The 16653-nt window shown below is 35.6% G+C and overlaps 1 protein-coding gene across 1 annotated transcript in view; it reads left to right on the top strand.

Moving 5' to 3' along the window:
• Positions 1–11220: 11220 nt before the first annotated feature.
• Positions 11221–16653, top strand: part of LOC149799152 (uncharacterized) — a 36122-nt gene continuing 30689 nt past the window's right edge. Inside the window, exons 1-2 of the mRNA XM_089957036.1 lie at positions 11221–11262; positions 13629–13660. Of these exons, the coding sequence (XP_089813162.1) occupies positions 13636–13660 (25 nt within the window). The 5' untranslated portion in view covers positions 11221–11262; positions 13629–13635. The remainder of the gene's footprint in view (positions 11263–13628; positions 13661–16653) is intronic.

Here is a 16653-nt window from a genome sequence, read left to right on the forward strand (position 1 = left end):
GAACATAGAGAAGCTAATCTATGTTAAATCCCCACAGGGCCACATAGTGGCCTATCCATGTTTTCAGTTCCCATCGGTTCCTTTAGTACATAGAACCTCTTTAGCATTGATTTTACATTGGTTCCCATATTGTCCCACAAGCTCATAATATCCATACCCATTCGACCCTGTGATCATCCCCTTCAAATGATGGAACAAAGCTGAAGGCAAAGATTCGAGATTAACCAGAATTCACTCGATTGGCAATTCAAATCATCTGGATTTTTATTTATAAATGTAACATATGTATATACATTCAATCAGGGAGATCGAAGAGACAATAACGGGATCCAGTACATCAACGAACCTGTATTTTGTCCAACGTGCTGGAAGATGAGTACAACTTTGTATTATAGAGTGCTAATATTATTTGCAGCCAAGAAACAAGAATGTAACATCTTTGGAAAACTCCATGTTTGCTGAAACTTATTAAATTACCAAATTCCGCGAAATCTATTGATGTAACGAAATATTTAAAGAACACTAATTAGACGTAATAATAAGATGAATTCTACTTAAAATTACATTAAACTACATGATTTAATTAATTCGTTATTAATTATTATAACTGTTTTATTATTAAATTCAATGTTATTTTCATCTCATCTCGATTTCCTTATTTTATACATGCAATATTATTTATCATATTTGATATATAATGTTCTGATGATACTAATAAGAATTCCTTTTGGACACTGCTTATATATGGATAACACCTTTTCCCAAAGAGCACTGGAAAAATGGTCACGTCTCTTGGAATGTGACCAATTTACTGCACAGGGCCACGTTGCTAATAAAATTAAGGGCGGGGGAGGGACCTATAACATGGAGCCCAACCTATGACAAGCGTGATTTAAATTTCAACTGTAAGGGTAATTAAACTCACATCTGTTGATAGAGGAATGCGGACATTTGACGTTCTCTAAACTGACAGTATGTTTTCTAAGCGTTTTTTGTTGTTGTTGCGGTAATATTGTTCCAGCAAGCTAATGTTTCTTATGTGATGCAAATCTGACTTTAAATACAATTTGTCTATGTCCATGTCTACAGTATTTTTCCGAATGAAATAATGCATATATCCGGTCACAAATGCATTAAAACTAGAATTCTTCATCCGGTAATCATCATGGGTGCCCGCACATAGGGACAGCTAGACATGCTTTGGCCTACATTAGTAAAACTCAATAGCTGACTACTACATGTTTGCCCCCACCCACACTCCCCACTCCGAAAACAAATCTGCGGACGCCTCTAGTAATCATCTCATCACATGCATATCCAACAACTGGACTGCTTAGTATTGGAATTGGCATTCTTTAGGTAGGTCACGTTAATATTTTCCATCCATCCATTCTTACAAGATACATTTAAACATTTGCACGCCTGAAATACTAAATAATGCGCATTTCAGAGCTGATTGTCACCCTTTCATCTTGTCAACGTTGTCAGACGTCAAGTCATTCTTGCGTATCCATTAGCATAGCCAAGGTTTGTATGTGTATTTTATCGACCAGAGCTAGATGGATATGCAAATGGTGACTAATTAAATATTCCTAGTAGCACACAAGAAAAGAATAATAATAAAACATATGTGCAAGAGATCAATTGTTACGACTGTAGTATGTATTAACAAACACATGGCGACCGCTCCGGTTGCCTAGTAGTTAGAGCGTCCGCCGCTGATGCGGGAGGTCGTGGGTTAGATCCACGGCCGAGTCAAACCAAAGACTTCTAAAAATGGTACTAACAGCTGCCTCGCCTGGCGCGCAGCATTAAGAGGTTAGTGTTAGGATCGGTCGGCCTGGTGTCAGGATAATGTGACTGGGTGGGACATCATGCTACATGTCTGCATCATGATGCCCCAGTGCTAGACATCACATTTAAACTGCCACACTGAAGACATCGTAGAGATATGACTGGAAAATTATTAAAGCTACGTTAAAAATCTAAATCACACACACACACACACACACACACACACACACACACACACACACATGAAAAGTCCACACAGAGAGAGAGACAGAGACAGACACACAGACCAGACAGAAAAGGGGTGATGAGGACAATGGGGATGAGGAGAAGTAGAGGTGGAGACAGACAGATGACAAATGATAATGATGATGAAGACAAGAAGTAAAAAAGGATAGAGCATAAGAAGCAGATCAGTAGTTGAGAAAGTGTTACTCCTTAATCACGTCAATCGACTACAAAGTTTAAACCGGTTAAACAGTTCCCATCTACCTTAAACCGATTTTCATCTTAGATGTGAGCGTCCGCCATTTCTTGTCTTTGAAAAATGTTAGACCATCATTGCTCACTTAACCTGTACTATTTGGTTTTAACATCAAAATTGTATGAACATTTATAGCTCTCTAACCACAGTAAGTTTATGAAACAAGCTGGCTCAGCGCTCGTCATATTTTTATGAGGAAAACATGTTTCAGTGATAATCAAATGTTTGTGATCGTAAATTCTCACAAGATTTTTAAAATAAAAGTTTGGTTGAATACCGAGTATTCAACCAAGCTTTTATTTTATAAATCTTGTTCGTTCGGTGTTTGTCAAATTATTATGAAGATAATTCTTGACTCAGTGGTCAATTGTGTTTTAAGCATGCTCAATGATGATCATATTTTTATGAGAGAAACCAGTGGTCGTCAACTTTCTATGAACTTAACTCTTCGCTCAGGGTTATATATATATATATATATATATATATATATATATATATATATATATATATATATATATATATATATATATATATATATATATATATATATCCACTTTGGCCGAGCCTGAGATACAAACCCACGTCCTTCGTCTGGATTCAATCGATTATCAATTTTGGACGCCGTCAACATTTATCTGACTTGACTAGACTTAAGTTAAACTGATCTAACGAGATACGACTGGGCTCACGCTTTTAGGGTTATACCACTGCCCCTCCATAACATACATATTGCGTGAACGTTTCTTAGCGTATCTATATATAGCTGTGCTCGAGGATGATCCTTACGAAACCGGGCAGTTTCTGATAAACAGCACATAAGCTAGTGGATCCATAACAAGCAGCTTGTGGGTTGTGCCATAAGCCATGGATATCGATTAGGGTTCGTAGGCAACGGAGCTCTCATGACCACCTAAGGGTGATCGGGTAGGCTAAAAGAATATATGATATAATTAATGCTGAATCTTGGCCTAACGTTTTTTTTTACGAAATCTGCAAAGGACCGACCATGGCCAGCAGCTGATGTTTTCTATATCTCTGATGACTACCGCGACATTATCCGTTCTGTTTGTTGCCTTATTTCTTCCAAGAGGACCGAATCATTTTTTATCTTGTCCAAAATGAAAGCAAACTCGTCTTTGGACAAGATGCATCCATAAAGGCCCGCGAGACCAAGTCTACTATAGAGGTCATATTATCCTCATCGAGGATCCCAAAATGGTCACACTTTTGAGCCTTCTCGCGGCGAATGTGGACAGTAAACTGTCCAGCCAGTGAGATGTGTCTGCACACGAATCACACTTCTTCCAGAGCTGTAGCAAGAGACAAGCAGTGCAGTAACTGCAAACGCATCTTTGTCCGCATGATATTGTCTGTCCACAAGACATCCAGGTACACGTCTTAGATCCTTGACTAACCTTGATTACTGATAGTACCCCATAGGCACACCTTGTCTTTATTTGGTTGCGTTGCTTGTGGTCGCTTGCAGCCCACCTATTTATAACGGTCATACTACTCTTACTTGCCGGCCTTCCCTAACTCCTCTATCCCCACATGGAAGTGTCTGCTTGGTGTAAATATCGAAGAGGTCTCGTGAATTAGCATTTGTGATGCAAGGCGATATCAAACTACACTTATTATTATTATTATTATTATTATTATTATTATTTGTATAGAATAAACATCACCCAAAACTATTAATACCGTCATTATCATCATCATCATCAAAATCATCTAATTTTATTTGTCCTTCATCAGTTAGCCACCCTACAGTGACTTCACTATCCACCACCATGATATATGCAATACTTTTTTCTCTGATAGCTCAACATCACTCTTTCTATTTTGTTAAATAAATGACATAAAATATTTTTCCATCTATTGCTTTCCATCTATTGCTTTCCATAGCTACTTTCATGACTAACACTATAATATTATTTTCAATATGTTCACAATCATCACTAATATTTACACCTTCATCATCACCCACACGAATCTGAGACCCGTGCCACCATATTAATTGTTTACAATTTATCTGCTATTTTGTATTGAAAAGTTGTCATTTTTACTCCTACTCCTTAACCAGGCTTTTAAATCCTCTTCAGACACACTAGTGTATTTTGTCTCATTCTTTAGATTGGCAATTTGTGAGGGTAATATACAAGTCTTAGCTAATCTTCTGCGCTCGTCTTTCACCAGCACAAGTAGGTCAGTAGGTCTCTCTCTCTCTCTCTTCAAACAAAGCGAAACTATCTGTGACTGGTGTTGGTGCAGATTGCTGGATTAGGATTCTGTGAGGAGTTATACAATACATTTTATTAACTTTACTTTTGTCTATTGTGTATGTACATTTAGAACATATCTCTGACAATCACAACCACGTAGAAGATATGATGGAGGGGACTATATTCCTTCGAATATTTCCTTCATATTGTCTCCTCTCGAAGTTTAAGACTAAAACATACACAGCCCAGAAAGATGTACCCCTCCTCCGGTATTGATTCTCTCTTGGTTGTATAAGATGGTTAGCATATATTCTACTGATAGGCAGCTGCACTGCAAATGTGATATGCGAAAGAGCTGTCTCGTCATTACATCTTCCTATGTCGGCATTACGAGTTGCCTATGTGAAAACAATGAAAGTGCGATTCGGCAATGCATTACGGCGGGTTTGTCGTTGTTATCAATAAATTAAGTGGAAATAATTTCAAAAAGATGCGAACGGTGCCTGGCAAAATGTCTTTATCAAAGATAGATTTCCAGGTCTGAAATGTAAGGCAACTTCACTTTATATATGCTAGCCTACAAAGTACTTGCTTTTTGCTGCTGTATGTAAAACATCTGTAGGCACATACAGTCAAACTTTACATGGCATAATGGAAATCTCAGATTTTCACGTGTGAACATACAGAAATAAAAAAAATATGAAAATCATTTCGCCCATAGCTCTCAATATTTCACAATTAAGTATATTAAAAACTATTTTACTAACAAATCTAGATAAAATAACCAGGCAGGTGACTGTTTTAAAGATAGTACGCGAGCTTAATACAGTGGTATTATTGATACTGCAAGAGATTCCTGACTGTACACTGACGAGTCGCAAACATTTAGCAGTAAACAGTGTTTTTTAATCAGTTTTAAAATACTGATTGACTTTCTAATATTAACAAATCCTTGTACACTGCTCTTCATCAGGACTTCATGTTAAACATTTCAGAAGCAAAAGTGTCTAAATTGGTAAAATATGTTAACCAAGACTACGAACTTGAAACTAATTGTCTCATGTACGATAGTTTGCTTTTTAATCAATTACTCAGTCGACGAATGACAACAATGAAAGTGGACTTATTTATATTAAGACTACATAACAGGAGTGAGAATCATTAATGTGGCAGCCAATATGCCGTTTATGAACACCACTCTTAATTCTCCCAGACTGAGAATAAAGCGATGAAAATGATCCTACTTGTTGTATGTGGACAACGTTCTAGGGCAACATGTCTTGTTTTGTGTTGGTGCTGGTGGTGACCATTTGCAAAGTATATAGAAGAAAAAGTGTCTCCAGCAGAGAGTTATTTGCCGCAAATTCATTCAAGATATACACACCTTCTACCAGAATGTATCAGGTTTTTCTACGAAAGAACATCGTCGATTATACTGCAAAGAAGAACTCTTTTACTGGTTTTGCAGTTTTTTCTTGCGTTTGGTGGCAGACCCCATTAGTTTGTTGTTGCTCCCATTACGCCATCGATGCATTGTATTTCTTTGATTTTTTCTTGCAGAATATAATCTATTTTATTTTGTATTCCTGCAGTTTGTTTTCTATCAACGGTGGTGCAACAATATTCTCCAAAACTGGCACACGGATTCCATTTGCTCAAAATGGGTCTTCAAATGCACCCAAACCAGACGACAACGTTGCATAGTTTCCATGACAAATGTTCAGTGGGTTTCTTTGCCATGTGTGGGATTTGCAGCAATTTGTTGTTTGGGGGTTTTGTAACTCCAAACACAATGCTTTTGGTGCACAACATAGCATTGGTTGTTGTACTGGCCAGGATGAGTCTTCTTTATTGTTTACAGTAGAAACAAGAGCAGCCAGTAATGTTGCATCGCATTTTTGCAGCTGTTTTCTACAGATTGTGGAATCTAGTCGTGCTGGTACAAAAGGTATTTGTTGGTCTGGCCACAAAATTGAAAATTAGATTGCCTGTTTTGTTGTACTACTGGCTTGTTCTGTTACTTTTAGGATATAGTCTATACGTTCTTGCAGTGCTTCAGGTTTGGTCTGCAGATGTGCAAGAATAGTTTCTACTTCTGTCCTTTGTTGAACTATCCGGTGTTTACATTCGGTTCTCTTTCTAACGGCTTTGTTTCGTCGTTGAAGCTACTTCGTACTGCCTATGTTTCTCTCGTAGTAAAACAGCTCCTACGTCCAGCATTCGTTGGCGATTTCGGTTTGATGCCAGGGAAACATTTTGTGTGGTTATTGTCTCTTCAATTGGAAATGGTGCAAAACTTCGATTCGCATACCATACTTTCTGATGCCATCGAACAAAGGTTGTCTTTGACAAATATATCGATGCCGATACAACGTTGAGTTCTAAATCTGTATCAGGATCACAACCGCGTGGTCGTATGCTTCGTGACAAATATGTTCTGGAATTCTCCTGGTTTTTTCGAAATGTCCGTGACTTTAGTTGAGTACAACTCCGTGGATTGGCAAACCTAACAGAACCAAAAGAAGGGTGCCAACAGAGGAAATATTTTCTGTTTCAATTTAGGAAGGTCTTATTCTGTATATTTTTTTTTCGAAATTTCATAAAGTCTTCTAGTTTTGGTATTTCGCCAGTTATTGCATATACTATTTTGGTTGCTTTGGATAGTAGTACCAGGTTGCAAAGTATAGCATCTGCTAGTACTCTCCATTGGTTTTGCATCGGCTGTCTCCAAAACAGTAAACAACGGCGATTTTTTGATAGTACATCTGTCAAACAACAGTTTGTGTTAGTTTCAATTGATCCATTTTCTGTCAACGGACCATACAGATACACCTCGATACGGCAGATCTCTCGTTGTTTTATTTCCGGGTTGACAAATGCTCCCAGTCGTTCGTCTGGACATTTGCAGAAATTTCTTACATTGTTTCCATGCATTTCTTGTACGCCAGCACTTAATTTGTTGTAGAACCTTCGACAAAATAGCATAATATTCGAGGATCCTATCTAAACTTCTTCCATGAGAATAGATAGAAAATTGTTTCCAACACTGTTTTTGGCTGTCCAGAATGCGATTGGTCAAAACTTTTTTTGTGTTTTTTCTATCACGAATCTGTAGATTTGTTTTGAAGATGTCATAAATTCCTTCAAATCACACACACACACACACACACACACACACACACACACATATATATATATATATATATATATATATATATATATATATATATATATATATATATATATATATATGCGATCTGTCATTTCTCCAATTGGATGACATTTCGACTGCTTGATGTTTGGTATAATTGTTTGCATTTGTTGCTTGTTTGGAGGCTTTGTTGTATACCGTTTCTAGAGAAGGAGGCTATCGTTTGTTGCTCGTGTTCCGTATAGTATAGTGTTATGTATATTTGATTTAATTATATCTGATTTAATATATATTTATTTCAATTTAATTGTTTGTCGTTTTCAATTTTGTTATTTTTCATTACATGATATTGTAATGTAAATTTTTTTCACCTGAGACAATACTTTTTTAGAAAATACTTTGACCTTGACTGTTAGTTTATAAACACCGGGTGGTGATCTAAATCCTGACCTTGTTTCAGAATTTGTTGCAACCTTCGTAAACAAGTTCTGTTTTATTTCAAAATGATTGATTGTTTCCAAGGTCATGATGGGAATTTGTCTTTAAGATATAAACAAATTTGTTTATTTTTTATTTCTTAGAGTAAAAATTATTGGTTTTCATCAGGTTCACACTAGGTAAACATGAGTTGTAACAAGTACCTGCTTCTATATCCTTCGAGAAGATGATCACGTGACCCCTTGAAAACGTTTTTGGAAACGATTTCCGCCCATAAGCTTGACTAAGTTTGCATCGTTGATGTTGTAAGATAATTCCTAAGTTAATCAATTATCAGTATGTTCTAGATATTTATCTTAAAACGCATATAACATATTTTGAACCTCTTATAAAAATATGTATAAAGCATGCAGTTTTCTGTTACGTTTTTACATGTCAGTCAAATGGTAGGTTAACATCATTATTTGAGACCTTCATAAATTCCATTAAAACATTAATATGATATATACACTTCCTCTGCAAGTCCACAATTTCTCTGCGACAGAAAAGTCTACTCAGCCAATACAAATTTCCTGCTCTAGAAAATTAAGATATACCCCACTTTATAATACTGTGTAGTGAAACTCAATAACGTGGCTTCCATTCTTTCTGTGCAGTATAGTTACAAACAGTTATATAGGCCTGACTGAAAACTTCACTTTCGTGGACTAATAATACACAGGTTGCTTTTAATATGTTGCTTGCTTGCTATAATGTGAAAAGGACATGAGGGATAGAGGCTGTGACCTATATATAGGACTAAAAGTGCAAAACAGACATTATGATGCTACTATTTCATACAAACATCACCCATTGATACAGCTGTAAAGCCAGGCCCACCTCAAAGAGCACATGATTAACGCACTACTTGTAATACTGTCTCAAATCATTAATAACAAAGAACGTATCTATAACACATATTACTATTGACGCAACTTGGAGATTCATAATAACAAAGAATATATCACATAATAAGTAGATTGAAATACCGACACAGTTTCCAAGGCGATTAACTAATGAAGACTTATCATTGTTGAATATTGGGGGCATGAAATCCATAAACGAGTGCCATATCGTATTGGGGGCATGCAATCCACAAACGAGTGCCATATCGTATTGGGGCATGCAATCCACAAACGAGTGCCATATCGTATTGGGGGCATGCAATCCACAAACGAGTGCCATATCGTATTGGGGCATGCAATCCACAAACTAGTGCTATATCGAGATCGACGAATTTTTCTGATCTAAATATGACCAAACTATTATACCTGACTTTAGTGTTTGTGATTGACCTTGAATTTCGTGATGAAAGCTTTAGAAAACCCCAAAAATGCATTTAAATAGAAATAGAGATTACGTCGATTTTACAGTAGTGATACGCTCGATGTAATACAGAAACACACTGAGAGGACTGGCCATAACACAACGTTGTGAAATACTCCAGCCTTTGTGATACGCAACAAATACATTCACACTGTGAAGACTGGATATAACTGAACTATGACAAGAATTCCAGCCTTTGAAAAGCACAACAAACTCGGGCACACTGAGAAGACTAGGTATAACACAGCTATGACAAGTACTCCAGCCTTTGTAATACACAACAAACTCGGGCACACTGAAAAGACTGCTTATGACACATCTATGTCAAGTACTCCAGCCTTTGTAATACACAACAAACACGGGCACACTGAGAAGACTGGATATAACACAACTATGTCAAGTACTCCAGCCTTTGTAATACACAACAAACACGGGCACACTGAGAAGACTGGGTATAACACAACTATGTCAAGAACTCCAGCCTTTGTAATAAACAACACACTCGGGCACACTGAAAAGACTGTTTATGACACAACTATGTCAAGTACTCCAGCCTTTGTAATACACAACAAACTCGCGCACACTGAGAAGACTGGGTATAACACAACTATGTCAAGTACTCCAGCCTTTGTAATACACAACAAACTCGCGCCCACAGAGAAGACTGGGTATAACACAACTATGTCAAGTACTCAAGCCTTTGTAATACACAACAAACACGGGCACACTGAGAAGACTGGGTATAGCACAACTATGTCAAGTACTCCAGCCTTTGTAATACACAACAAAACACGGACACACTGAGAAGACTGGGTATAACACAACTATGTCAAGTACTCCAGCCTTTGTAATACACAACAAAACACGGGCACACTGAGAAGACTGGGTATAACACAACTATGTCAAGTATTCAAGCCTTTGTAATACACAACAAACACGGGCACACTGAAAAGACTGGGTATAACACAACTATGTCAAGTACTCCAGCCTTGTAATACACAACAAACACGGGCACACTGAGAAGACTGGGTATAACACAACTATGTCAAGTACTCCAGCCTTTGTAATAAACAACAAACTCGGGCACACTGAAAAGACTGTTTATGACACATCCATGTCAAGTACTCCAGCCTTTGTAATACACAACAAACACGGGCACACTGAGAAGACTGGGTATAATACAACTATGTCAAGTACTCCAGCCTTTGTAATAAACAACAAACTCGGGCACACTGAAAAGACTGTTTATGACACAACTATGTCAAGTACTCCAGCCTTTGTAATACACAACAAACTCGCGCACACTGAGAAGACTGGGTATAACACAAGTATTTTAAGTAATCTAGTCTTGGATATTTTTTACATTTCCGGACTTCAAAGTCATGCAAAAATATTAAATTGTAGAATAAAAGAAACAGCTGAAAAAGTAAATAAATAAATAAATAAATAAACAAATAATAATAATAATAATAATAATAATAATAATAATAATAATAATAATAATGATATTAATAATAATAATAATAATGATGATGATGATAAGCTAATAATTCTAATTTGCGTTTCTTTATCGTTCATATCAAAATTATAAAATTAGTAAAGAAAATACAGTCCTATCGTACACGACTGCACTACACTAATATGTTCCACTATATTCTACACAGAGTAAAAGAAACTGACCCAGATTATTCACACACTATGTATGTGAACACAACCATATGGACTCTTATCACTGATTTTAAGTATGATGTAGGAATCATAAGATCATTTGCAGACTTGACATTGATAGACGCAACTTCAAAAATAGACAAGTAAGTACAATTACATTGTTTTAAAAATATATGTGCATACCTGTGTTTTTCGAACATGATAAATAATTTGGAATGAAATATAAAAAAGACGTTTTCAAAACTAAAAACTAAAATATCCCATTGAAATTAATAATAAGACTTGTTGTTAAATGAATAATATACAGCATACAGTTTAAGGCAGTCGTCAACATTAAATCAATGGATACAAAAGTTTTAAACAGTAGGATTTGTAGGTTGAGGATCGGCAGAAAACTGGAGGGAAAAGAAAATCAATACCGGTACGTGACAGCTTAAGCTATACCTTCCTATAGATAACACTATGTGACTGCTCTATCTTGATCCTTCTTTCTGAAGGTGTGACAGTGCAAGGAAGCTCCGTTGTTATCCTGTCATAATTATATCAAGTGACAGCTTCGTTTTTATCTCCTTCTTCGATCCATGGCTATATTTGACGCCTCCGTCGTCATAATTATATTGGCGGACACGAAATATTTGTCGAATTTTAACTTATGTAGTGTGAAACCTACTATTTCTACCAATTAACGGCACATAAACATATTTACACGTCAAATATGACAATCGCGAGATGTTCCTGTGAAATGATACAATAGCGAGATGTTCACTTATACGTTAAGCTTGTTGATCGCCAGATGTTCACTTTGTTGCAGACTTTGTCGAACTTGCGAAACAGTCGCTAAAATCAGCTTTAATCTTCAAATTTTAAATCTGCTTTATAGCTGATACTTTGCAGTTAGATTGTAGATCTAGCACCGATGCAGGCAATGTCAATCGGATCAGACTCGCTGAACACAATCGACTTGTCGCAAAGAAAACAACAGATGCATAAGTACGCATATAAGGCGACACACGCGAACGAGCTCGACTCCAGAAGAAATCTCTGTCACATGGGTAATCAAACTATATTCTAAGAATATATGACGGACAATATCATTTAAAATGCACCAAAACCTAGGAGACACACGCTGGATAATGTTTATAAGTGATATTGACAATAACATATAACAGTTAAAATCAGGGTGTGTTGCAGGTGGGGTGCGAAGCTGGTATCTTACGTAAATTAGCTGCATCCTATTTCCTTTTACTTAGACTGTTCTTTCTCCGTTTTCAAAACTTACAACATTATTATTTTATTTTATTTTGTTTTAAAAGTTTTATTGAAAGCTTTTGGACTCGTCCAGTACAGCTAATGACACTGACAGGGAAATTTACCTTGTTTGAATATCGCCATCAAAACTACGAGACGGTGACGGATAAGAACAATACCCACTAAGATACACAGTTCGAACTTTGGTGTGGACAAAAAAATAAAAGAATTATTATTTTACACCAGAGAACCAGGCTACATAAAGAAGACAAATAAATATTTTGCGATGCACACATTGGCAAGTAAATGGTTTTGACATTTGTACATATTAATTTCAAAATCTTCGATGTGTGCGTTATATTGAGAAAAATGTTTACTTTTATTTGTATATCGTGTATTTAACTTCCTATTAACAAAGTCTTATATTAACTCTTGGTGCGAGGCCATGCCTTTTGATGAAGACCAGGGGTTCCCTGTTTAACTGAACTATCTTAAAAATCGATACCGAATACATGTTCTTCAAGGCTGAAAACAATTCCCTAATTCAAATGAATTTACGCATGTGTAGTTTGTAAGACAGTCTAATGAAAGATTACTTGTATTTGTTAACTTCGATGGAAAATTATTATGGCCTAATCTCTACATGGTGTAATTTTTGCACTCAATATATTAAATAAATAGCTGAGGTAAAAAGAAATATGTTGGATAGTATCATCATAAATAAATTCCAGCCGGGCAACATACAGATAGCACAATAAAAGTTCTCTTAACTAATCACAGTCCTTGTCTCTGTGACATTTACGACATACACACTATTGCACTTTAATGGGATGTAGCAACAATGTGTTGGTTTTGTTCGTGAATACGTTGAAGAGAACTGGTACCTAAACAAAGAGGAATGTAGTGCAAAGCAAATTATATGTGCGACAGACTTCGAGCACCACAAGAAGTCACAGCCTCAGCATTAAATGGCTATGAATCTTGGCGCAATAGAACCATGACCATAAAACTCGTTTTATTTTACCGGCATCTTTTGCATCTCGTACAACTTTTCGATAAATTCTAAATAAGAGATAGAATGTGACGACAATCATCGTCACCATCATCTGCTTCATCATCATTTCCCATTAGTTGTGGAGAAGCGCTTGCACATATAAATAGTTGAGGGATATCTTTTCTTTTGTAAAGGTAATGATTAACGATACTAAGTCATAATTGATATCTTTTGAAATACTGATTTATTTATTTTCATTCCTTTAAGTCAACTGATGGCTCAACATCTACTAGTCTGTGGTAAGTATATACTCCTTTGGTACATGGATATATCAACATGTTAATTAAAACTTTAAGCTAAATGAAAAGCAACAAAGTATGCAGAGAGATTGATGACTATCTACCTACCTTCCTAAATGAATGCATACCATCCTATCTGCCTACCTACCTATCTACCCACACACCTAAATACATACATACATACATACATACATACAGACATACAGACAGACATACATGTGTATGTATGTATGTATGTATGTATGTATGTATGTATGTATGTATGTATGTAGAGGGAGATGACTTATAGACTGGGACTCAATAACAGTCCACATAAGTGGATTTTTACTTATTCAAAATTGAGGAAACGCGTAGGCCTATATATGAACGTTATCATCAGTTTTTGGGGGGTTGCTTAAAGACCAGCATAAATAATAATATATTTGCACTCATAATTAAGTTTTCGGATTTCGAGATGGAAATAAAAATTTACTTGAAAGATCATATTTATGTATTTCTTTCCTTCTTTTTTCAAATAATAAATGTTTAATTAGTTTTCGATTCAGAGGAATGGAACTTATTCAGTATCTTAAGCTGTACTGCCATATTTCACGAAATTAAAATTGTAACTCTTTACCGATATATCCCATGTTTCAAACAGCATGCTGTTCTTGATCTCATACATCGTTAAAACCAGAAGAGTTAGTTCTACAAAATTCGGAAAGAATAACGCATTAGTTGGTTTGCATATTTCTTCTCTTATTCGATTACAATGAAATTCCAAATACAGCTTATCCAGTTGATATGATAGGCGCATCTTTCACCTAGCATTACAATGGGAACTATAGATTTATTTCACCTGGAAAAAGGAATATTGATTAGATGAAATATGAACAGTTTAATTCTAAGCAGGAAGTATAAGTGTATATGAAAGAAAATACAGAGAATTGGTATTTATTGACATTGAATTTCCAAATAGGCTTACATCAGGTATTATTATCGGCATGCTGTATCAACACTAGCACGTGTTAAACGTGATGAGTTATGTGGCTTAACATGGTCTAGTCAACTGTTAACTTTATCTTTGACCTAGCTTAAACACGTTCTCCGTACAGCAGATGTCTATTTTAGAAGTCGGTGTGGGCAGATTATAATCTTTTGACGTGTCGCCATTGTTCAGACAAAAACTGATTACATTTCCTAAGACCATGTTGTATCTATATTCAAAGAGATACTTAATTTAAATGCTGAATACACCGATAAAAAGTTCAGGTGAATTTATAGGCAAGAACATCGTATGGAACTTAACATAAAATAAAATAAAAGAAGCTGAAAGAATGACAAAGTAAGGCAGGTAAATGAGAGGAAATCTAATAAACGTGACAAAAAAGAGAAAATACGCATCCAAAGACATTGAATGAAAGTAAGTTTTAACATATAAATCATATTATTGTCGATATTGACATTTCGTTGCCATTTAGTGCGTACACTCTTTGTAACTGTAATGATTTGGACGTCTGCCGGTGGTCATCCACACACAATATGTATTGTCTGTATGGAGATATTTTTCGTGCTTGCTTATGCAATGAATATGTAGATTGTTCCGTGAACCAGTTTTTATTTTAATGTATTTTCTTTATTGTTGCTCCTTTTGATATGTTCCCACAGTTGGCTGGTGTTTGAAATAAGCAGATAGAGCCCTGGGACAGTAGTAACGATGCCTTCAATAATCATCTTTAATCTTTAATCTTTGAAACGGTATAAAACACACAGAGAATAGAGAAGACTAATATTGTTGCAATGCCATTCGATGGAATAAAGTACGCTTGATATTTTAAACTTGTGCATTACCCATAGGTAAACATGACATCTATCAGCAAAGGAAACTTCTATTTTCAGACGTTCAGAACATTGCTTCAGCCCTATCAAGCATATGATTCTTTCAATTATACTTTAAATGTTGTCCTTTCTGATTTTGATTCCAAGCAGTGAATTTCACAAAGTGATCCACCATGTGCTGCTTTAAATTGAACCTTTCTCTCTGAAGTTTGTCGATTTGCTGAAGATTGAGATTGTAATATTTATGAGATTTACTAGATGTACTGTACTTTTAGACGAATGCAATATATACGTTTTTCTTTTACTTTATCTGATACGCAATTTCCAATGTCTTCATTTCGAACTGTTTTAACAATCATTCTGTCAGTTACGATGCTTATTTCGATGCTTCATCATTTAAAAAAACATATTAGTCGTCTTTTTGATGCTTTAAATAAAAAATCAAACATGGTTGCTCTCTTGACCGATGACGATATGATTATACGATCTAAACTTGTGAATAAATGTACATTATATTTTGACTCTGAGATTAGTTCTTTAATATTTACTATTTAACTCATTAAATATTTATATGAGCGTTTTGAAAACTTCCAAATATACAATTATTATATCTAATTTTATCTTGAACCACTTTTATATCACTTTATATTTCGCTCTACTCAATGCACAATGTACACTCGTGAAATTTGGAAATATATCTGATTGTTTTTAATTAGCCTAGGATTGAACTATCTCTCTAGTTCGTGTCTGAAAATGTCGCTGTATGATAGGGTCCTGTGCGTGCATTTTCTGAAATATCCCTTTATTATAGGGTCCTGTGCGTACATATATTTATATTGATAACTATATCAAAAAATTATGAATAAATAGACATAAACGGTTTTAATAATATTTTTATTATGCATAATGCACATTTTTAACTTTATTGGTGTGGTCCCTCTCAGACTTGTATCATAGAGAAGACTCCCTAGTGTCTAAAGTTGAATTGGTTTTTATGTGTTTACATTTCCCCCATCGTGTATTTTATTTGTATCAAGTTTAATAAAATTTTGATTTTAATAAATTTTGTTCTAGGGTTTGTATACCTTCCTACTTTAGTGTTTAAATACTCTTCGACCCTGGCTGGTCTTAGAGTTTTATTTACAAAAGTGATCCGTGTCAGGGATCAATGTTGT

Source organism: Sinohyriopsis cumingii, chromosome 5 (genome assembly GCF_028554795.1).
Source record: "Sinohyriopsis cumingii isolate HCF-2022 chromosome 5, ASM2855479v2, whole genome shotgun sequence".
NCBI lineage: Eukaryota > Metazoa > Mollusca > Bivalvia > Unionida > Unionidae > Sinohyriopsis > Sinohyriopsis cumingii.